Source organism: Grus americana, chromosome 1 (assembly GCF_028858705.1).
Source record: "Grus americana isolate bGruAme1 chromosome 1, bGruAme1.mat, whole genome shotgun sequence".
Lineage (NCBI taxonomy): Eukaryota > Metazoa > Chordata > Aves > Gruiformes > Gruidae > Grus > Grus americana.
This window is the reverse complement of record NC_072852.1, coordinates 6,753,265-6,777,716: the sequence shown is the minus strand read 5'-3', so window position 1 is coordinate 6,777,716 and position 24,452 is coordinate 6,753,265. Positions and strand designations below refer to the sequence as shown.

Here is a 24,452-nt window from a genome sequence, read left to right as displayed (position 1 = left end):
AGCATCCTTCCCCACTGACAGACAGGACTGTCGCTATTTTCTTTTCCACTCAGCACCACCAGGCACTGACTTTTTGAGAAGGCTCACGCTCTGAGAATAATTTCAGGCTATGGAGTTAACATGCAGCCTGGGTCATCACTATACATTTATTTTTTTTCTTTTCAACATGTTTGCAGAGGGCCTTTCCCCAAAAGGCACTTTTGCACTCAAAAGGGATCACCAGCTACTGAAGTCTGTGCTGCGCTTTATTTCCAAAGTTCAGGTCAGCTGCTTGACCGCTCAGCGGTGCTGCTTAACACCTCTGCCCTGGTTTTTGGGTTGTGATAGAGGCACAAGATTTAAAAGCTCTTTTTACAAAGTTTGGTCCAGGCAAAGCTCTCAGGTTCAAGCTAACCTCTGTTTCTGAGTTACAGCAGACCTATGTTTTGCATATAGTTATAGAAAACACAGGAATGGAGGAGATGATAGTGCTACGACGTGGGCCAGTTCCCATGACCCTATATGCCTTCAAGCAGTCATTTACAGTCCTTTCTTTTTGGGTTTGGTTTTTTTTTTGGCCTTATGCTACAAAGCAGAAAGGGGTCAGGGAAGGATCTTTGATTTTGTGAGAGCAGAAACTGAGGCTGTTTTCTCAGGGTGCAAAGGAACCTTTCCAGCTGACAAACAGGGCGATAACACAAGTTAATATGTTGGCACCGAGACCTTTCTGACACTGGAAATAAAAGGTGATAATTTCAGTCACTGTGAAAAGTTCATGCGGATACCTTCATCACGTGGGACGTATTACGGCGTAACCTCTAGCTGCAGACAGCGGCTCTGCCTACCCTGGCTGTGACATATAGCTCCCAATTAGCACTTAAGGAAAGAGACTTTACAGACTGCACACTCACCTCTGCTCAGCCCATCCGGTCCCCGAAGGATTCGGCATTCTTCTATCTGGCCGAACGGAGAAAACATCACCCTGATATCATTCTCATTACACTTCTTCGAAACCATTCCTATGAACAATTTTCTGTCTTCCACAGCTAGAAGATAAAAATAATGAATGAGCAAAGGCCATTTCATCTTTTTCCTGTGATCAATGCTTCATTACCACATCAAACCAAGCTCCAGTCATGTGAGTCTGGCTCTGTAACTGAAGACAAGTCCTAAGGCAAACACTTTATACTTACAACCTCCCTTCCCCCCCTCCTCCCCCACCCCAAATCTCTCATTTTTCTTTCTCTCTCTCCTTTTTCTAGTGGCGCTTGCTGTTTATATAACATATTAATTGGCTGCCTTAGTCATTCTGCGTATGCCTCCCCATCACGGCTTCTAAGAGAAAAGCATCCTCTGTTAGAGAGACTTTTAAAGATATCTTTGCATAGATTTTAATTCAGATAAATTCCCTCACCTCCCTCATGTATGAAAGAAATCATGACAGGGATGAGGTTGAAGAAGGGATTGTGCACGTAATGATATGAGCTAATGAAAAATATTCCTGAGAAATGTTTTGAGAGAGCGGCTCCTATCTGAGCTTTCAATTTCAGCCAACGTAATGCATGGCACTCGAAAGGCAGATGTGTAACAACTGCTCTGGAAAAAGAACGCATTAAATTTTCCTGCTTTTTTTCAGACTGACACAGCCCTCTGCCCTCCAAGAGGACACAAGGCATATATTCCAGGGCATCACTTTAACAAGGAGGCTGCATAATGCTTTCCCAGAGTCAATCCCTTTGATTCGTAATGATGCTGAGTTTGCAAAAAAACCCCATGAAGAAGGTGCTTTACCTGAATTATTGGTAGAATATTTCCTGCCTGCATTGTCACCAAAATCAGCAAAAGCTGGACTGCTGCAGGAGGACGCACGCAGTCCCGATAATCAAACTCAAATTTACAGGACTAAAGCTGTGGACTCTTGTCAAAAATGAAATAGGTCATCAAACTTAATTCACCCTGGAAAGGCTAAAAAATGTGAATGCATCCTCCCATCTACATTAAACCAAAAATCTAAGTGCTTATTATACAGTATATACCCCAGTGCTTTCTTCTTCCCTTGAAATGGCATGTAAATCCAATGCACTGTTAATGAGCAGACTGTCAGAGTTTGTGGGGAAGCAAAGAGAGAAGGGAAGCTTTACTCCAGAGAGTTCTGCAGTGCACTTACTTATTTCTATTATTGTGCAAATTATTTTTGTAATGAAGTATTTTCATTTCTGGGCTTACAAAAAAAAAAAAAAAAAAAAAAATCTTCCCTTGCTCCCCAACTCTCTCTCCTGTATTACTGTCACTTTGTCAAATGGAATAAATTGCAGCCGAGGAAGAAGAAACTGCGTCTATTTTCACAGGATTTTATTTGTGTTATACTTCAACACTTTAAGTGCATTTAATAATTTCAACAATAAAAAGAAGAGCTTCATGTTTATTGATCACAAGAGGTGTTTGAAGTAATTTTTTCCTTAGAATTGCTGACTTTAAAAAGCATTTGTAGCTTTTATACAAGCAATCACCAAGACGATGCATTTTTCAGAATCTAAAACAGAGACCAGCCTCTACAACCCCACCTTCTCACTGTACAAGCTTGCAAGAAAACTGGCGTGAATTTAACACCCAGGAGAAGTTGTCTTCCTCAGCAGAGGTTCCTCAAGACTCAACGTTTTCATTGACGCTTTACATTGAGGTTCCACAGGCAGGTTAACCCTCCAGAAAGGGTTAACGAACGACGAATGCCCGGGATGAGCCAGTTACATACAGATCAGGAGCTGAATATGCGGGATTGCAATTAAGAACTGCAAGTTGGGATGTTTATTTATTTATTTACGGCTTACAATGAAACTTGACATCTGATTCATAATATGTAATTGGGCTTGATGCCGCTAATAATTATTTTAAGGGTGGTGAAACTAAATTGCCTTGCTCAGAGCCACAAGGAGAATCTGCGTAATCACCTTTGCTGGGGAAAGGATGCCTGCAACTTGGCTGCTTAAAATTCCTATATTGCCTTGGCTAATTTCTTTGAGGAAGGTCCCTGGCCAGCCTGTCCCCTTGACAACAGCCACACGCTCTGCTCAGGGTGCAGGAAAGGGCGTGAGGCAAGGGACCGAGCCGGGCTGCCAGGGCTGGGTTTATCCAGACCACAAAACGAAGTCAGGCTGGGAGAAGCCTCAGGGCCAAGCATGGGTCCGACCGTTGCCTTCTGCTCTGTGTTATGAACCTCTTCTTCTGCCTGTGTGCCAGCTAAACCGGTTTAAATTTGGGTTGATTTTACGCTTGAAATACAGTGCAGGTGGACCCTAAGTATGACTAGATCCCAACCTTCTCTTAAAAATAGCTGCTGGCTGAGGTGGACAAATTCCTGCCACATCATCCCAAAGGAGGTCCCCTGGGTCCTGGTTAGGTGCCAGGACAAAGACTCCAACCAAAGATGTTCACGCGGAGATTCAAAAGAAATGAGATGTAAACGGGAAGGCTTTGTTTTAATTTTCCAAGAGCAGCAGATGACAAACTCCCCATCGGCCTCCTTCAGTTTCACTGGTAAACCTATAAATATGCCATTTAACTAACATGATTTGCAGGTTTTCAGCTTGAGGGTGATTTTATAGTAAATTAAACATCCAGCTCCCGTGTACTGTACATCTTAAAAATGCAGATTTCACGAAGAATGCTCACAATACAGAAAACATATTGATATGATGACGTGCTCTGAATTCAGCGCTATTAGTCAGTGCTGATCAGTGTTGAAGCTTAAGAAAATTGCTATTCTTTTTTTGGCTAGGGGCCCAGCATAAAAAAACATTTAAAGGGACAACTGTGAGGATCAAAATGACATGTTTTCACTCCATCTGATAGAACATCTGATATTATTAAGCTGAAAGAGTTTTTAATTGTATATTCTCATGCAGAGAAAAGAATCCTTTTTCACCTCCGTTGAGACTGGCTGTCTGGATTTGTTTCTGCAGTTTTGGTCAGCCCCTTCTTTCTTTCTTTCTAAAATGAATACCTACCTGCCATGCAGGCATGGTTTGAGAATCAAATAGACAACGGACTGCAAGAAGCATGGGTCAAACGTATTTAGAGGTCAGCAACCTTCCCTTTCGATCAGCCAAGCCCGCTGATTTGCCTGTGCGTGTTGGGTTGCTCCCAGAGACTGTAAAATGAGGAGCCCAACGTTAAACACGCGCGACCCAACGAAGCGTCGAGATGGGGAAAGGCGCTACCTGCTGCTGTTTGGTGAAAGGATGGCGGTCTAAAGCCATCTTGCCTACCTTTGGTCATCTACAGTTTAGATGTCCAGTCTTAATCTCAGCTAAAATGTTACCGATTGGCTGTGGCCAATGCCAAGAGATCAGCTCCACCAAAGAGTGACTGATCTCACCTCTCCCAGCAAGACGGGATGGCCTGTTTAATGAGAGTCTCTCCCCTGCTATTGACAACAGATAGGGCTGGTACCTTTTAGCCAACTCCTAAAACTTGCTCATCATGATAACATCTAGATGTCCTGAGCTCCAGCTGCACGGGCAGAAGGAATAAGTGAGGTCTGAGGGACTGAGCAAAGCCTGGGAGCTGGGAGTGCTTTGGGCAATGAGAGCAGGCGAAGGAGAAGGCTGGGGGAAAGATAACAAGGCACAGGGGTCAGCACATATCTCACAAGTATTTCACTGCTGCTTGATCATTCTCTCTCCCACACTAGGGGTAGGTTTCAATAATTCAAAATCCAGAAAATTAGTGAAATTATTTTGGGGGGAGTGTTTGATATCATTGTTCCTGAACCTTGCTCATAGGCCTAGTAGTACCTTCTGGCTGTTCTGTACCACTCTGGATGCCTTAAGTAGATACAACTACCCATAAGCAGCTAGTAGGTCGAGGTGGCTGAATACCCCTCATTGATGGAGTAGAAGCAGCCAGAAGGTCACAGTGAACAAGGCTTGAAGTTCTACTCAGATGAAGGAAGATACGAAACTTCACAGCACCTTGATTAAGCAAGTATGAGATTCACCTCTAATCCATCCAAACGTATTACAAACACAAGTCAGCTATGTTTCCCGGGCAGTTAGTGCAACACATCCAGTGCTAAGCCTGCTGTACGTGGGGTGGGAATCCTTTGACCAAATGCAGGAACCCTGTGTCACAAAGTGGAGATACCTTTTTTAAGACGAGATGTGTTGTTCTCGTAACTCCGTCAAGACTAGCTCTGCAACCACTAGCACGGGTGCCTAGGCATCGTGTTTGAAGCCAGAGAGCTATGTTAGCCATCAAAAGTTAGCTGAGATGAAGTCTGCCTCTGCTGTGGGAACTTCTTTCAAACCAGACCCTACTGCCTTCTGACAGCCCTACATCCAACTTGCAGAATAAAATCCTGAAAGGTCTAATTTTTTAACTTTACTTAATTTGCTTCAGTAATGAGCATTTCTTGCAGGCTGTATTAGATAGCTCGTGCTAACCCAGGAGAATAAAGGAATAGAGATTATTTTCTGTACACTATAAAATAATTAAACCCTATAACAATGATGGGAAATCTCCCTGAAGATTCAAACTTTTCTTTTCTTTCTTCCAAATCCCAAAAATTCTGTACTGAAAAATCAGTTATATCCCTTTATTATGCATTTGTGAAGAGTCCAGTCAGTGAAACTGCATTTTCCGTCCAGAAGTTGCCTTCTCTTTTGAGCAAATTAAGAAATAGTTAATTATGTATAAATGGGGGGTTTTTTTGTTGTTTTTTTCTCATCCAGAAGGGAAGGAGGGGGGGAAACAGACTTTTTATCCCTGTTTGTAAGCCTGTGAAAAACCCTTGCATACAATCTGTCAAAGTCACACCTGGATCCAGAGCTGCCTGCATTAATTATCAACTTTCCTATGTGTTAGTGCTAACATATGGCATTTAGTTACTCCCTCCAAATTGGCAAAGTTGTGCCACTCGGAGTTTCAAAATTATTTCTTCAAGTTTTCACTAATAAAATAAATAAAAATAAATTATAAAATCACTCAGGTACCTCCCCCCCCTTTTTATTTTAAGTAGGAAATTTTGTCATTTTCCCTGAAGTGGTGATCCTTTGATCCCTTTAAGAGCATACTGTCCTCAGGATATGTGTCTGAAAATACTGACCAATCCAAGAAACATTTAAGTATTTGCTGAATTGTAGCATGTTAATGGTCACAGACAAGAGTCAAGCATGACTTTATGTGCTTTTCAGTGTTCGAGTGCAGGAACCCCCTTTGTTTGAAAAAGGAAAAATATCCTTAAATGGACAAATATTGCAGGTGATTAACAAAGTGAATCTAGCAATGGTGGAGCCTTCAAAGTCTTGAAACCATGTTTTTCTGGCAGGTAATCCTTAACCAAAACTTTGTAGATAGGTTAAAATAACCTCCTAGTAATATAAAGGTGGTGAGACTAGACCTAATGGGTCATCAGAACAGGACACACTACATCACATCTGAAAATCTTTCAGGGATGTTACATTTCTGAACAAAAGCCTTTGCAGAATCCTCCTGGGTAGAGAAATTAATTAGATCTAAAGGCAAGTCTTTCCCCGTCAACTCTAGCTGCTAAAAACTTGGTGGAAGAGATTAAGCTTTGCTTCACTTGCACGAGCAGAGAGAAAACTCAGACACATGACCTATTGTACTCAGGGAAGGAACGGAGATGATTGCAGAGATCTATCGGCCACCCAGTTCCTACCCAGAAGGAAACAGATCGTCAGGTTGCTAATAAAGTCCTAATCCTGCAGAAGTGCCCAGGTACTTAGTCAAACGTGTGCAGGAGATGCCTCTTCCATACCCATCTCCCAGTTTCCACGAGCTGAGTTTGGTCTTTTGTGCTAAGGGACAGGTTTTTGAAGTGATGCATACATCTCAAGACAGGAACAGTCATGGAGAAGGAGGAGCATTTCGTCCTGGTACTCCTGGGCTTGGATGTTCATTCAAACCTCAAGATGGGACTCAAGATGGGGAGGGGACATCTTATCACACAGCAAAATACTGTTCTTTGAAAACCTCTGTAAGATGAATGAGGGGATCTCTCCTTCCTCCCTGTGGAACTTGAACCTTGTGAGTGTCTCAAACCTTCACAAATGTGTGCAAGCTCAGAAGAATGTAATGAGCGTTCAACGTCTCCTACATATCTTTCCACAAGCTATCTGGAAATTTTGACCAAGATACTTTCTTTAATCTCTTTGAAATTTGAGAAAACCCACTTTACCTATAAAATGCAGTGGGATCCTCCCACTACGCAGAAATCAAAGGGTTTCAAGCATTACTCAAAAGCTCAAACATCATGGATCATGAAAACCAAGATGCCTTGGCGTGCTTTCTTTCTTTTCCCGTTTGAACTTACCAATCTGGTTGAAGAGGTACAGTTTACAATTTGCTGTTGGCACAGATAACATACCTCCTCAGATGGATAGCCTGAAGCATATGGGAAGCACGTGCCAAACAGGCCTCCGCATTCCCCATGCTTCTGTTCTTTCTCTTTTTGGTTCTCCAAGCTGCTCACAAACCCTCACCTCCTCCATGGATGCCATGCCTACGCGCCGTCTTTCCAAGGAGCTATACCATTGTTACCATTGTTACGGTATTAGATTGCCTTCTGTTTCCCCAGTCATTAAAAAAGAAGAGTTCACCACCCCCAGAACATGCCTACCAGAAGTACCTATGCCCTCCAGGAGTCTAAATTTAAAAAGGTATTTAATTTGACAATTGCAGCCTCCGATTTGTCAATGCGCTTTCCCTAAAATACAAAGAAAGGCAAGGAAAAAAAAGCAAAAAATCCCAAATCCCTCATGATTTTCATGACAGGGATAGGTATAAGGAAATAAGAGAGTACTCCCACAGTGCAGACAGGAGTCTCATGCAGATAACCCCGGTCTAAGAGCAGCAGCGAGGAGCCAACCCACTCTGCTTTCCAAGCAGGTGCTATTTGCAGAACAAGACAGAATTTGCACAATTCCCCATAGCGCTTTGCCAATACGTTCAATCTCCTCTAGGAAGGAAAACTTCAGGCAACGTGCAAGCAACTCAAGGGAAGTCTATTTTGGCCCATCGCATCTTATTCTTCTAATCTGCCAAGGAACCTGAAGTGAAATTTATTTTTGAAAGAAGAACCCATAGAGGCTATACTTAGTTCAGAGGGTCCAGGCCAGTGTTCCTGTACCTAAGGGAAGCACAATAAATACTAGGGAGTGGAGTTTGGATTCCAACAGCAAAGTTTTCCTTGACTACAGTGGTGCTTGAAAAGTTTGTCCCTCCTGTCCATGCGGGCGCCTTGGCCTCTTTTCTGAGCGCTCAAAGACAGCGAGAAATCACTGCTGAAACTCAACCCAAGAGGGAGAACACCATGCCCTTACAAATGGGGGATGGCTCAAATTTCCTGTGCTTGTGGCCAGTTTTGTTTTGAAAGTTATCATAATAGGAAACCTAGTATAATGTGAAGTTTTAATTTCCTTCCAAACTTTATAATCCTTGGAGAAGGCTGAAAATGGGATGCACTACAATTAGCAAAAAAGAAGCCTTAAAAAAGCCTTGCGGAGAGATTTAGAGCCCAATCATAATTTACATTTGCAGGTATGTAGATCTCTAAGTGCACGGCTTCTGCCCTGATTACTAATTAATGAGGTGCAAAGATGCCTGTTGGAGGAACCAGCTCTGATTATGTGGGCCTTATGGGAAAATGAAGCTCTTGCAATCTAAGAAGGCAGATGACATCTTTAACATATATTTTAGAAAATTACAGGAACAAATCAAGGGGCAAAATATACACACGTATATATTTTTAAAGAATCACACACAGCCAGGTTGCGTTACCATCCGATTATCTTATTTCCTTGAATATACAAACCTGGCATGTTTAATAGATTTAGGATGCTGTCTATTTTGCATGTCATATACATCCACTTAGGCAGTACCCTGGTATTCTGAATGGATATTACTGTCATTACAGCATTCATTTTACAATCATTTAGAGGAATAAGTATACGGAGAGCTGCAAGGTGGGGTTCCCAGTTCAGAACCAAGCGTACGATTAAAACTTCAATTTGGCTTAGATTCAGAACGGTACCATTCTATAAAAAGGAACTTTAGGCAAAGGTTTAAGGCCCATCAGATGCTTACGTGGTTTGTTAACATGAGAAGGTTTTTTGTTTCTTTTCTTTTTTATTTTCTCCATTAAAATTTCATCTCCATCTCATCAATATCAGGTGCTCCTGCATCACCTCGCTGCTAGGAGAGCACAAGGAAAAGACGGATGTAGCGAGGTAGGCCATGACATACAGCAGGTACAAGGAAGACCGTTTTTCAGAACATTTCCTTCCTTCTTTAAAGCAGAGGATAAACAGCAGTTCAGAGCAGGTCAACATCTTCCCCGACATGTCAGGTGTAGGGAAACTGCCTCGTATCATTTTCACCACACAAGGAGTAAAGCAAAAACTCTCGCAGTGTTGTGTTTGCTTTAGTTTAGAGGGAGTCACGAGTAAGTAAAAATAAATGAAACACATACCATTTGACTTTTCACTATCTGCGGGTTTCATCTGAATAGGATGATGCATCTAAAAACAAAAATGAAAAAGAGTAAGGCAGGTTGGATAGTCATAAAAAATCAAGAATCATGTTTTTAATGAAGAGCTGAAAAGATACATGATTAATATTAAACACGTTGAAATGATATAAATTCAAAATAACACTATATTACTGGCTTTTAAGAAAAAAATAAAATGGTAAAGGAGCATTTTATAACCAGGAAGATTTTAAAAAAATAGATCATTGGGCCCACAGGACTTATATAAAACTTTAATTTGTTGTATCTAGTTTCAGAAGACCTCTAAAGTTACCGCCCTCATTAATTTATGGCATGCTTGGTTTCTGTTTTACCAACTTTTTTTCTTTGAGCTCAACCACTGCCAAAACCGAGATGGAATTTTCAAGTAATTTAAGAACTAGCAAGCATTTCAAACATACTCAGAGGAGTTGAGTTTGACAAATGAACTTTGCTTGTAATTAAAAAAACATGTGCTGATTCTTTCAGGACTGAAGAGGAAGAGACTTGTGCTTCCTATAACTGTTTAGTATATAGCTTTAATTTTTTTTAAGAATACATTACGCATTCATTCACAAAGCTTCAATCACAACATGGTACAATTCTGGCTTCCATAAAAACTCCTAATACTTTCTCCTTCTCAACGTCTTCCTCCATTCGTGTCCCTCTTCCCGCAAAAGAAAGCAACCCCTCTGCGTAGCTACTAGCTGAACATCACGTGGCATCCTACCTTGGCACACTCGCTATGGTGTGTCCTCAGCTTGCATTAATAAACGATGCTCCCCACACTGAATTGTTGATAACTCCGACCAAATTTTTATGAATGGTGTTTTCTGTTGTTTCAGGAATAGCAACACCACAACAGCTGAGCTTCCTCTCATCAGATCTCCACTGGACATTGGTTATAGCCAGCCCTGTGTCCACCGTGATGGATTCCGGGAAATTTTGTTACAGCTTCTCTCAGAAGCCATCAGAACTGACCGCACATTGAGCTTCAATGTGGGAGATATTTAAGCCCCACTCTTATTTTCTTCCATAGGGTTCTGCAGAATTGCTGGCATTCGACTGCACAAACCTGGCAGCAGCAGAAGCCTTTTCTCTCCTCAGCAATTCCTCACCATTTCACGTGAGCATGTAAGAAATCTACGCTCTTTTGCCTTTTCTGTAATTTTTCAGCGCAGAAAAAACCCTTAAAACTTAACCTCCAGGGACACACTTGCTAGATTCTTTAGAAAATATGAAATATTGCTATGAATGTTTCCCTAAGATTTACTCAAAGTCCAGAACGGTCCCTGGCCCTGCAAATCAATGCATTCCTTGTACTGCTCGCAAAACTCCCACTGTGCCCTAAGGAAAAGGCAAAGCCACACGGTGGATGCAGTCACCAGGATGCATAAATTTACTTCAATTTTAACAATTCTGTTCTCTTTGAATCATTTGTTTCCCAAATGGACTTTAATAGCCCAGCACTTGTCTGCCACCACTCTTATTCGATCTAATTTATAGAAAAAAAGGAACTTCTATTGTACTTTATCTTCTTTAACTAGTGCTTAACATTTATCCTGGCATCAACAATACATTGGGCACTGCAGGAGACTTTAAATTCACGGGAATGTGATGCAGCTTGTCCACTCAGCGAGCAAAAAGTGAAAGAAGAAAAAAGGTGTAACTTGCTCCATGAGCCCGTCTGCAGGTATTGACGTCTCTGCAGAGCAACGGAGTGGTGAGAAAATAGAGGAAAAAAAAAATGAGCACTGAAAATTTGGGAATATGCAAGTTATAGAAGAAAAACCCAACCCAAATCCAGACCTCATGTAGACAGAGAATCTATCACTCTATCTAGCTGCATTTACATGTCCCTAACTGGAGATCTTTTGAATAAAGGCAATTCTAACAACGTTAAAACCCTTTCACTTTTCAAACTGCCTGATCCAGAGAAGCCAACTTCAGACTGAATTCATGTAAGTTATTTTTGCAGCCCCATGGTCACAATACAAAGATCAGTGTTACCAGACAAACACAGTTACCACATCAGAAATCATCCTCTTCTGTTATGCATAATTACCCCAAGTTCATTAAGTCAGTAATCTGTTACATTGGCAAAGCAAGAGGCAAGATTTAAGAAGATGCTTCAACTGGGTTTTGACTTGATTTCAAAGGCTCCTGCTAAAAAGCCATGGTCCAAATTCTCTTTGCACCAGCAAGTCAAAGTCCGGAGTGACGCTGTTGCTCTTAAAATTATATCGGTGCAAAACTAAGAAAAGATTCAGATCAGGCCTGGAGCGTTTAAACCGCAGAATGCCCATGCTAAAATGGATGCGATACACAAACATGGCTTTGGCGAAGAGGAAGGTGGAAAAATACGTTACTCACAGTTTCCTAACATGAGAGGGCTCGTGTTGAAGCTTGTTTAACCCTGACCATCACCAATTGATACGTTAACAACCTTTAACACTAGATTCAATAAAACATGCCATTTATAACCTGAAATGGGTTTTACAGAGTCACTGGTTCGCATCTCATTATTAAACTCATTGCTGACCTCTAGAGACAACTGCCGTGACAATACATATTATAAGCTCCCTACCCATAAAATATTTAAAAGTAGGTGTAAAAAAGAAAAGAAAAGAAAAGAATGAGTCTCAAAGAAGTGTGCAGTGAATAAGAAAATTAAAGGGGCAGAGACAAAGGCTAAATAGGTACTATCCTTTCACTCTACTATGAGCAAAAGAGAAAATAATCTCTGCGTTTTATATCTTGCTTGTATAACTGCAGGCTATAAAATAATAAAATAGCTGTGCTTTCTGAGGCCCTCCAAAAGATTATAGATGATATAAACCTGTTTCAAATTAGATGCCACCCACTAGAATCATGTCATCTACTGAAATGAAGGATTTCATGTCTTATCAGAAAGCTGTTATTGTAGCTATACATCACAAAGCCATACACTTACGGATCTCAAGGTAAGTGATTTCTCAGTATGTCATGTTGTCACACAGAAAAACAGGAAACATTTTCTTCTGCGCTTGAAGAAAGCTTTGCTTACAAAAATACAGTATTTATGAATGCACAGTTGCAATTAATAAATAAGCAAAAGTGAGAGAAGTAACTGCAGTAAATAATTTATAGACATTAACATCATTCTGTGCTCAGACCCTGTAGTAAAAGAGAACAACGCAGCTCTCAGGCAAGTTCTTTCTGAGGGTGGGCAGCTTCCCTCAGCAAGCACCATGCACGGGGATATCAAAACCAGACCAGATATCCCAACCTTACTTACGGGCTGTAAAGAGCAACCTCTCCTCGGCAGTATTTGAGAGAGCTCTACCCAATGCAGCTGTGCAGCCAGTAACGGCACGACCTACCTTTCCTATACGTGCTCTCTATCCGTAGGTCTCAAACCACACCACGACACTGTTTTACAACCGAGAGCAGGCAAACGCCCGTTGCCCAAGGTCGTGCGGTGCCTCGCGGCAGCGCTGGCGGGGAAGCCGGGGCTCCATTGGCTGCCTGCGCTGTCACGGAGGCCACGCAAAGCCCGAGGCCGAGCACGTCATCGCTTCTCCTTGGGCGCATCCCGAGCAGGGGTGCTGAGGCGGTCCATGGGAACCAACGAGGGAAAGAAAGAGTTGTCAAACGTGCAGTCCTGAAAATCCCCCTGAAATCAATGAGAATCTGGCCACCGGCTATGTCAAGGGCAGCAGCAGGACCGAGCCACGGCCTAGAATGACAATTGACTAGTCACATCTTTTTCCCCCCTCTTTTTCCTCAGTACATCCCACCGTATGTAAATATAACTTCATTAGAGAAAAAACCACAGCAGAGCAACCCAAAAACCTCTCAAAGGCACACATCCTCTCCAGCTTTGGAGACTCAAAGTCATCTTTTCCACAATAATGCTACCTATTTACATTCTTGTCAAAGCCATGTGACATCTGCATGGGAGAAAACTAGCCAGCTAAGAGTCTATTTCTGGCAAAAAAATTGCAAGGAAATTAGATTAACCTGGGTGGAATTCTATCTGGGAATTTGGAGTCTGTCGTGGTGATTAAGTCATCATTTCTGTCAGATTACTCTAATCAGCTGTCAAATACGATTCCACAACCCCATCTGTAACTTGGCATCCTCGTTATTCAGTCGATGTTACCTTCTGTATACAAAACAAACACCAAACAAGGAGGTGTGTGCAGCCTAGCATTTAGCAGAGTCATTAGCTGTGATTACTATTGTGTGCTTGCACATTGCATGACTCGATCAGCTTACGGCTTGTTTTATTTAGTCAGGGGATGCTTCAAATCAGGTGTAATCTTAAGCCCAGAGCGCTAGGGGTGAATGGGGAAGAACTGTCTCTGGGCATGGCCGTGCATGGGATTGGCACGTTCTGAGTCACCGCCGAGATTGCTTAAATCTCATTTCAGAGTTGTCAGCGTATTTGGTGGAAAGGCTTTTGGGCACCTGTTTTCCAGCCATTTTCTGAAGCGAAATGGGCACTCAGATGTTCTAGGTAGGCTAAAGACTTCCTGCAAGGAGTAATTTCTGCGAATGAAGGAAGGTCTGTAGGCTGAGGCGGTCGACACTTTAAATGATCTGTATCGGTTGGTTTAATGAGAGGTATTTTGTTATATATGTGAGTACGTTTGTCTCACTGAGGACTTCAGTGATTAAAAAGCAGGAAATGCCTTTCAGTGAAGATGAAGGAGCTGATGGGCTCAATTTGCTGCAGCTGTGTTGAGTCTGTGAAATTCGGGTGCCCTCAGCACCTCCAAAACTCTGACCATGTAATTAGACTATGTAAAATCATTATTTTACGGTCCATTACAAAACCACCTTCATACATGATTACCACATCTATTAGCAGCTTTTATTCTCCGTTCCTGCCACTGCAGGCTGCACGTGCCTTGCTCCCATCATTCGTCGTGACTCGAGGAAAGAAAACCACTCTTCATAAAGGATTAAAATGCACATAAACCTGCCCATGCCTTCACCAAGCTCAGTAACAGATCATCTCCTAAAAGTCCTCTGAAGTGAAGCACAGTGTGACTTTACACCACAGGAGTTTAGGATGGTTGTGTGGAGGATGTTATCCATGACTCTTCACTCCTTACTAGTCCTCTCGTCATCTTTCTACAACCCTTGAAAGCCATCAGCAGATTTCTAGAGCTCTTAGCCCTCTGTAGACCTGTCCCCTTCCTCTCTTCCCTGTCATCTGCCATGGCGCTAAGTTTCTAGACATGCCCCAGCTCAGTTTGTCCCTTACCTGTCACCCTCGCAGACCGCATCATGGGGAAACACCACACAAAATTGAGCTAAACCTTCCCCCAAGCAAAGGGGAAATTTAAAAAACTTGGGTTACTCAGGTAACATCCGAACCAAACAAACTGCAATAGGATTAAATGATGACAGCTTGCATGTATCTTGTCATTTCTAGCACTTTGGGACTTGCTTCTTGCTGGCATCAATCATTGTTGAAGCCAAAGGGGACTTCCTTCACATTTTGTACATCTCAGAATTGTAAAATGGCAGGAGAGAATGTGGGAGAGAGAAGAAGAGATGTCAGACCTTAATAAAACCCCAATGTTCTTCTTGGGGGAAAGACTGTAAATCCATGGACTTTTTTTAACCAACAGGAAAACCAAAGAGGAAGAAAATATTAAGGAGCAGCAGGGACAGGCTACAGGCACGGGGAAAGAAAGCACCTAAAGAGGCATCGGCATGAAAACTGGTAGGAAAAATTTATGTTCTTTGCTAACTCTGGTCTGGGAATGAATTTAAAATTTTCTCCAGGCTACTGATCAAATTAGTGAGAGCAGCTTAATTAGAACAGTAGTCCAAGGAAAAGAAGAATCCAAATCTTTACCTGCCAGGTTCCTGAGCACCTTTTCTGAGTCTGGAAGTCAGGAAGGAAAGTATTGACCTACCAAAAGACCATGGGAAGAAGGGGAAATGGTCCACAAGCACTGGAGAATTAAACGATTTTCAGTATCTTCAGAGATCATTGTTCTTCTGGATTATTATCATATTACTAGTACCTTCTGGAACGAGTTGCCATTACTGAAACTTGGCGGGACAAATCCCATGACCGGACTGCGGCTATCAATGGCTACAGGCTGTTCAGAAGGGACAGGTGGACAGGCGAAGAAGGAGGGGTGGAGGGGTTGTCCTCTACATCAAGAAATAGGTAAGAGTGTGAAAAGCTGTCTCTGAAGAATAGCCACGAGCATGCTGAAAGCTTATGGGTGAGAATTAGAGACCAAGGCAACAAAGGGAACCTTGTGGTTGGTTACTACAGGCTGCCCAGTCAAGGGGAGAGTATTGATGAAGCCTTCTTATTCCAGCTACAGGAGGCATCGTGCTCGCAGGCTCCTGTCCTGCTGGAGGACTTCAACCACCTCGACATCTGCTGGAAAAGTAGCACGGTGAGCTGTAGGCAATGCAAGAAACTCCTGGAAAGCATTGAGGATAACTTCTTAAGCACGGTAATACACAGCCCTACCAGAGGCGATGCGATACTGGACCTGTTGATTACTCACCAATGCAAGTGAGCTAATTGGTGACGTCAAGACAAGGGAGCAGAACAGAGCTGGCAGATCTTTAAGGATGCCTTCCATAGAGCGCAAGAGCTCTTGATCCTCAGTTGTAAGAAATCAGGAAAGGAAGGCAAGAGACTGGCATGGCTGAGTCAAGACTTGCTGGTCAAACTAAAGGGCAAGAAGGAAATGCACCGGCAGTGGAAGCAGGGACAGGTATCCTGGGAAGAGTACAGGCACGCTGCCTGGTTGTGTAGGAATGGGGTCAGGAAGGCCAAGGCATGGCTAGAACTGAACTTGGCAAGGGTTGCAAAGAATAATAAGAAGGGCTTCTACAGGTATGTCAGCCAGAAATGGAAGGCCAAAGAAAGCATCATCCCCCTGATGAGCAAGACTGCCAAACGGGTAACAATGGACGAGGAGAAGGCTGAGATACTCCACAACTTTTTTGCCTCAGTCTTCACTGGCACCCTCTCTTCCCACACCTCTGAAGTGGATAGACTGCAAGACAGGGACTGGGGGAGCAAAGTCCCTCCCTCTGTAAGAGAAGATCAGGTTCATGACCACCTGAGGAACCTGAACATACATAAGTGTATAGGACCTGATGAGATGCGTCCCAGAGTCCTGAGGGAATTGGCTGATGTAGTTGCCAAGCCACTCTCCACGATATTTGAAAAGTCACAGCAGTCAGGTGAAGTCCCTGGTGACTGGAAAAAGGGAAACATTGCACCCACTTTTAAAAAGGGTAGAAAGGAGGACCCTGGGAACTAACGACCTGTCAGCCTCACTTCTGTGCCTGGCAAGATGATGGAACAGATCCTCCTAGAAGCTATGCTAAGGCATGGGGAGGACAGGGAAATGATTTGAGACAGCCGGCATGGCTTCACCAAGGGCAATTCCTGCCTGACCAACCTAGTGGCCTTCTGTGATGGAATGACTACATCAGTGGATAAGGGAAGAGCTATGGACATTATCTATCTGGACTTCTGTAAGGCCTTTGACACCGTCTCCCACAACATCCTTCTGTCTAATTTGGAGAGATATGGATTTGATGGGTGAACTGTTCGGCCCAATGAGGAATTGGTTGGATGGTCGCATCCAGAGGGTAGAGGTCAACAGCTCAATGTCCAGATGGAGATCAGTGACAAATGGTGTCCCTTGGGGGTCTGTGTTGGGACCAGTACTGTTTACTATCTTCATCAATGACATTCCAAGATTGAGTGCACCCTCAGCAAGTTTGCAGATGACACCAAGCTGAGTGGTGCGGTTGACACGCCTGAGGGACAGGATGCCATCCAGAGGGACCTGGACAAGCTTGAGAAGTGGGCCCATGTGAACCTCATGAGGTTCAACAAGGCCAAGTGCAAAGTCCTGCACACGGGTTGGGGCAACCTCCAGTATCAATACAGGCTGGGGGATGAAGGGCGCAAAAGCAGCCCTGCCAAGAAGGACTTGATGGTACTGGTGGATGAAAAGCTGGACATGAGACAACAATGTGTGCTCACAGCCCAGAAAGCCAACCGTATCCTGGGCTGCATCACAAGAAGTGTGGCCAGCAGGTTGAGGAAGGGGATTCTCCCCCTTTTCTCCACTCTTGTGAGACCCTACCTGGAGTACTACGTCCAGCTCTGGGGTCCCCAGTACATGGGGGGACCTGTTGGAGTGAGTCCAGAGGAGGCCATGGAAATGATCCGAGGGCTGGAGCACCTCTCCTATGAAGACAGGTTGAGAGAGCTGGGGTTGTTCATGCTGGAGAAGAGAAGGCTCTGGGGAGACCTTATTGTGGCCCTGCAATGCTTAAAGGGGGCTTATAAGAAAGACGGGGACAGACTTTTTAGTAGGGCCTGTTGTGACAGCACAAGGGGTAATGGTTTTAAACTAAAAAAGGGTAGGTTTAGACCAGATATAAGGAAGACATTTTTTACCGTGAGGGTGGTGAACCACTGGAACAGGTTGCCCAGAGAGGTGGTAGATGCCCCATCCCTGGAAACATTCAAGGTCGGGTTGGACAGGGCTCTGAGCAACCTGATCTAGTTGGAGATGTCCCTCATTGCGGGGGGGTTGGACTAGATGAGTTTTAAAGGTCCCTTCCAATCCAAACTATCCTATGATTCTATGATTATGTGCAACATCTCCACACGCCCCCCCATCCCAGTCCCAGTCCCTTGTTTCAGCTCTTAGCTCCCAAGTTTTTCAGTTTTCTTTTGGAGGAGCTCTTGAACGTATTTCTCACATCACTTCAATGCCAACTGGTTTCGCTTGTTTAAACCCTTGTGACTCACAAGTAATGCAAGTTTCCCAGAAGTGAAAGAGGTGTATTTTCCTATCGAAAAGAACTGTTTAGAATGACTTCTCTAGGGTCAAACTAACTTGAATTACACAGTCAATATCTGGCTACAGTTTCAGGGAACTTCTCCGGGAACCGGGGATAGTCTCTGAGGCCAAATAAATACTAGTGAATAAAAGAGGCAAGGGACCGCTCTCTGGCTCTTAAGAGGAGTGGCGTGGCACAGCTTGCATTCACACAGCTCTACTTCTCCTTCCTCTCAAAACAGGATGCCCTTGCTCATACTGCCCAGTGGGAACAGGCTCCAGCCCATGTTATTCCCCCAAACATGCCCACACACCGGGCAGGAAAGTGCTAGCTAGCACCGAGACCGATGCCGTGGTCCTGCTTGCTTTACCAGCACAGCCAGAGCTTTGGATTCCCAGTATTGATTTAAGTCATTTACCTTACGTTTATTCACGGGTAAAAGGAGGACAAATGTGCATCCATCACACACTCTCACAAATAAACGCAAACGAGTAGCTGTTACTGCCTGAGCGATGGCAGAGCCAGAAGATTGTTTGCTGTCATCCCTTCATAAATCCCAATTTAAGGGATTTAAACTGTGTTAGGTATTCATACAATTTTTGTAGCAGAAGAATGTGGTCTCTTACTTGGCCTCCTAGATTACTGTCAGTCAGATATATATATATATATATATGCATATTTTGGAGAGACAGCGAGAGAGAGGGAGGGAGGGAGGGAAGGAGGAAGGGAGAGAAGCAGGAGAAAATGAATACTGCTGGTGGGTGCCAAATATAGTTCATGCAGTAATGCATAACATCATTATTTTCTATTTAGAGCACAGAAACAAGCATATAGCTTGCTTAAAACAAGTTGTTTCTTTTACCAGAGAACACTAAACCTGCTGAAATTCAATGACTTTTGGAAGCTTTCCAACTCAGTCATTTGCAATCCACTACACTCCATGTTTTAAATTCAAGTTAAATTGAACATTAGCTGGAGAGACTAAAAACAATGCTGTGCTTTAAAATAATAATAATATTCTAGTGATCCCTTCCGCAGTCCCCCCCGCATCCTGCTGCTCCTCCCATACATTTACTAATTAGGCTATAACACTTGATCTCCCTTAAAAGTTGTACCCTCGTATAGAAATGAAAAAGTTGGCGGTCTTGGAAGCGACAACCTCACTTCCTAATGTGCAAATAACTACTGTTGCTCTGTTAGCAGTTCTACTCCATTTATTTAATTCCTTCATTTCTTACCACCCCCACAAATGGCAACAACTCCAGGACACGTGCGAGCCAAACAGAGTGGAGATAAGGAAGAGGAGGTACGACCAGTATTTCTCTCTTCAAAATCACATGGAAACCAAAGTGATTAACTATCTTTTCTTCAAACAAATGAGCCTTTACAGAACCTATTCAATCCTAAAAATAGACATTAAGTGGGATACTATATCTTGTTGGGAATAATGCCTTGGGGATATTTTGTATCATCCATGCTTAAAAAGCAAACCCATTAGACATCTGAGCAAAACGCCAGATATTATTTTAACAGCAAGAGTTATCCATCTCATCTGCAGCGGCAATAACTTTTGTTGACATTTTGCCAATTGAAGTTTGCATGCCGTCGTGGGGTTGGTGGTTTTTTTTTTTTTTCCCTTTGCATTAAAACGATAAGGCACAGAAAGATAACAAAAGTCTCTCCGTGACATTAATTGACTGAGTTTTAACACCCATTCAAGGTAACTGCGAGGAGTAAAAATTACTGCCCACATTTCTGAGTGGAAAACGAAGCGCGGTGAAGCAGCGATTTGCCCGGCGTCATGCAGGGAGGCACCGCGTGGCCCAGAACGACTACTCGAAGGGAGGCATCCGAGCTGTCCGCACCGCAGCAGAGCCTGAGCTCCTCACGCTCTAATTGATTTCTCCTCCTAACACCATTGCGAGGTACTTACTGCTGCTATCTCTTTTTAGCAGAAAGGAAGATGATGGGGGAAAAAAAGCACAGATGCTATACGTGATTCATCTGGAGTTATTCCACAACCAAAGCCAAGTCTCCCAAGCGAAAATCTTGTGGTTTTATCACCAGGTATAGGTAAGCCATTAATAAGCAAATGTACTCCACACAAGCTTATTTTTTTTTTACATTATTACTCCCTAGATACCCTACTCAAGAGGTAACATAAGAACCTGAAGCAGTGATGTAGGATAGCTGGAGGAACCAAATGCCAGCCAAGCTGTTGTGGGTTTGGGATCTCAGCTAATAACTAATGCAACCTTGCGCTGCATTGGGTGGATTTGCCCAACATGACCTAAGATGCCGGGACTCAATTCCCAGCATGACACAAGTCTTACAGTCAATGTCTCACTGGAGATGACTCAAGTGTTCTGAAGCCGTACTTTCTTCCATCTCCCTAGTTGGGTGTTGGCTTCCAGAAGTCAACAGGAGGTTGAGACCTAAAAAGGAGTACTTTTCCTTCAAATCTAAGAGCGCCACTCCCCACCACCACCACCCCCGTATTAATATTTGGAAAGCAGAACCAGAGCAAAGCCAAAACACACTACCTATTATCTCATCTTCTATGAAAAGTCTTCCCACCTCCCACGGGAATGAAACAGAGGCCCCTTAACCATCCCAGAAGGGGAAGGCAGCACAGCAGACGCTTGTGCTTACTCGAGTGGTCTGGAGACGCGTATTTCCACATTTTTCTTCCTAGCAAAAGTCAAATCCCCTGCTCAGGAAGCCTGACTCCTGATGGCCTGCTCAGGGAAGTTTGCCCTTCTCATTTATGACTTCAGGATCTTCAAAGACTCAAGATGAAGTTCCCATCTTAAAAAAAACCCTCTCCTGCTGGCAAATGGAAATCTTTACATAGCTCAGGCTATGGGCACCATTTTAGGGCGGTAATGTTTGAGCCCGGTCCACATGAAACCCCTCCCTTTCTACATAAATCCCTCCGATTCCTCATCAACATCTAGGATGACTTTTAAAAACTTGTGAAGAAAACAAAGTAACCCTCCATCCCCTTCTTCTCGTCCCCCAAAAACACAATCCCAAACAAAAATAAAATAAATTCTCTTTTAGGCTACCGATGACCATGAAGAAATTTAGTTTAAATGCAATGGTTTTTAAAACATGCAACGGCTTTTGTAATGCAAAACACTAACTCGGCTGTGACTGAGGGCACAGCTACCAGGATATTAAATGCTTGTTTTGCAGAAGTTTTATTTTAAGATTTACGCTGTTCTGTGCTTGCATGTGCTGTCTCCTCTGTGAACTGTGCTCTGGGAAAACACCATGTGATTATGCTCAGCAATATCCTCTACCTTTGCCAAGCTGAAATTCAGGAAATAACCCTTTAAAGGCAATGGCCAGCAACAGCAACATTTCAGAAAGGCAAGAAAGCATAGTCAGGGGCTTCTCTGTTCCTTTTACAATGTTATCTCATCTACACTTATCTTCTTCATTTTTGGCTTTCATTCAATAAGAGAGAAGCCAGCCTCAGCTACTCCCTCAGTTTCACATCACGGATTTTTCTGTTCATTTACTACGCGGATCTTCTGCCTGACTCTTTCTGCAGCATGGAAGGTCACCTTGATCCAACAACATGCTTGGTCTCCTCTTCTAACAGGAACTAAAGTATTTGGTACAAAACTCGAATTCTAGGCTAAGGGATTTTTTTATTATTTTTTTTATGCAAAGCTTTTTTAAAGTTCTTGTTGGAAGGCTTTTGTATTTGCATTACAATGTGCCAGCAAGAACATCTTAAGAGCTAGAAAGTATGATTGAGGTAAGTCTAAAATAAGCCCAGAAAGCATCAAAATTATAACTTCTATTGAAATTCTACCTTTTAAATTAGAGCAAAGGGTACAATTTATACAAACAGTTGGCACCGATGATGTGGGGCTGCTGCCGTTTTCACTCAGCAAAGGTGCAGAGCAGTTCTGAGTCCCGAATACACGTCTCGATTCACAATTCCCACCTCGCCAGCAGTCAGGCAGGCAGTCAAATTTCTCCCTGTTACCAAACACAGACTAATCCAGATTTCTTCAAAGGTCAGCTATGAGCCCCAAACTACTTGTCGACACGCGTGCCTCTTTACATATTGCAGGGAATAGCCAAAGCGTTCAGGTAGAAAAGGGGTTTTGAATGAAGATGTCAAAAATCCTGCTCTCCTGACTGAGATCAGCTGGGGTAAGCAGTACAGTTCTATTGTTTAACGAGTGAAGCCATAATATTTTACGCCAAATGAGGATACGGCTCATAAATTCTATTTAAGCTCTCCATGAGCTGAAGTTACAGGAATTTTCCACAACTATCCAGTATCAGCATCCAAATAAAAGCTCTCAGTGTTATGCCAATACTCTGCAGTGGTGAAATAATCTGGCTGTGGAGAGAGAATGAAAAAAGATAGCTCGATATTTGATCCATCTATGAAAACAGAATGTTACTGCAGTCTCCAGCCACAACCGTACACAAACACACACTGCCCACACGAAAATATGAACGTCTAGTTGTGTGTATGTAGAATTACAAACGGCAGTAAGAATCACATTAAATAACCACGTAATTTTTTAACCACCCTTTGTATGAATTCATTCTCTTTAATTTTTTAGCATCTCTGTAGCTAACGCACTTTGCCAGTGCTTTCTTTGGGATAAGGAAAGTATTTTTTATTCATACTAAACATGCAGGACACATTTATAATGTTAAGCTTAAGGAATTCTAATGTATTTAAATATTTCCCTCAATAGGTGCTTGGGAAGTTAAACAAAAAAACAAATGGACAACATTAGCAGAAACATGTATTTATGAAGAATGAGTCGGTTCCAGCTGGCTGTGGTATTTGGACCGAGCTGCGATTAAGCTTTCATTAGTAAAAGGGACAGCATCAGGGACAGTAAGGCCAAAGTCGACCTGCCTCCACCTATCTGCAAAGCTCTGAACTAGCATCTGACCCCAAATATGAACCTTAATGTATTTTTCCAGAGACTGGGTCCCTTGATTCTCTTGAAAAAAAGGACCAATATGTTTCATTTAGTGACTATAAATGCCAGTATGCGAAAAGCTGTCTTCCCTTACTTATTCTTTATATTGCTCTTCTACTCAACTAGAAGTTTTCTCTGCGTTGTGCCCCATGAGTAACATCTTGATGCGCGATTTGCCTAAAGGTCAAAGAAATCTCTTTGCAGAGATGGCTTCAGGTGGAACAGCTGGAGGCCACGGAGAGCTATCATGAAGGTCCTCTGATAAAACCAACCCAGCTAAAAGCTCTTACCTCATTCATCCTACCTGCTCCAAAGGCAGCATTTGGAACTACTGGAAGTCTTGAACTCCCGGTTTCTTGGCGTATGCTATTTTTTCTGAGGGGTTAACGCAGCCCGAGGGCTGTTGCAGCTTCAGCGAAGCTAGCAGAGGGCAATGAAAGCACAGGGGAAGACGGCATGGGTGCAGAAAAGAAATTTTCACCAAGTCGCACCCTCTGTTTTTGGCTTTCATGTCAACAGGGAGGAAGACAAGTGCCAGACGTGGAAGCTGGTAGCTATCAGGCCACTTTTAAACTGGGATAAATCCACGTCATTCTTTGCAAAATGAATAGGGTCATGAGAGGCAAGGGACACGCCTGCCTGAGCAACCCTCGGAGCCCTCCCGACACAAGCGTGTAAGCACAGCATTTAAACCCACTGTAGCTCTTACTCACCAGCATCTTTCTTTTTGGTTAGTTATATATTTTTGTACAAACAGGAGGATTCTATATTCATGCAAGCATAGCGATTTCTTTCACTTCTTAGAAATGGCAGAATTGAGAGATAAAAAAATCCAGTTGCTCATCTCGAATGACTTAATGCCAATACAGGATTACTGCCTAGCATATATTTTCTAATTCTTTCCTACCCCAAATGCCTCTAAGGATTGTGATTTAACTTTGTTTCCTTTAGAAGATTATTCTAATTGGGGAGATACTGGGTTTTCCTGATACTTGATCTAAGTTTTATTTCACCTCTTATGACCGTAAATCCTCAGTTCTGTGTACAATCAAAAATAATTCCCATTTGTCACTGACATTTGGGCAGGACTTGGCCTTGGAGGAAATAAATGCACCATCTACATCCATGCTGCTCTGGATGCT

General features: G+C 43.0%; 1 protein-coding gene across 15 annotated transcripts in view; it reads right to left on the bottom strand.

Annotated features, from left to right (window-relative positions):
- Positions 1–24,452, bottom strand: part of CELF2 (CUGBP Elav-like family member 2) — a 577,644-nt gene that overhangs the window by 74,550 nt on the left and 478,642 nt on the right. For 14 of the 15 annotated variants that reach the window (XM_054819652.1, XM_054819577.1, XM_054819567.1 and 11 more), the window contains 2 exons: positions 9,470–9,518; positions 891–1,025 (listed from right to left, as the gene is read on the bottom strand). In XM_054819652.1, the coding sequence (XP_054675627.1) occupies positions 891–1,025; positions 9,470–9,518 (184 nt within the window). Of the gene's footprint in view, positions 1–890; positions 1,026–9,469; positions 9,519–24,452 lie in introns of those variants that run through there. The other variant, XM_054819661.1, reaches the window with a different exon arrangement.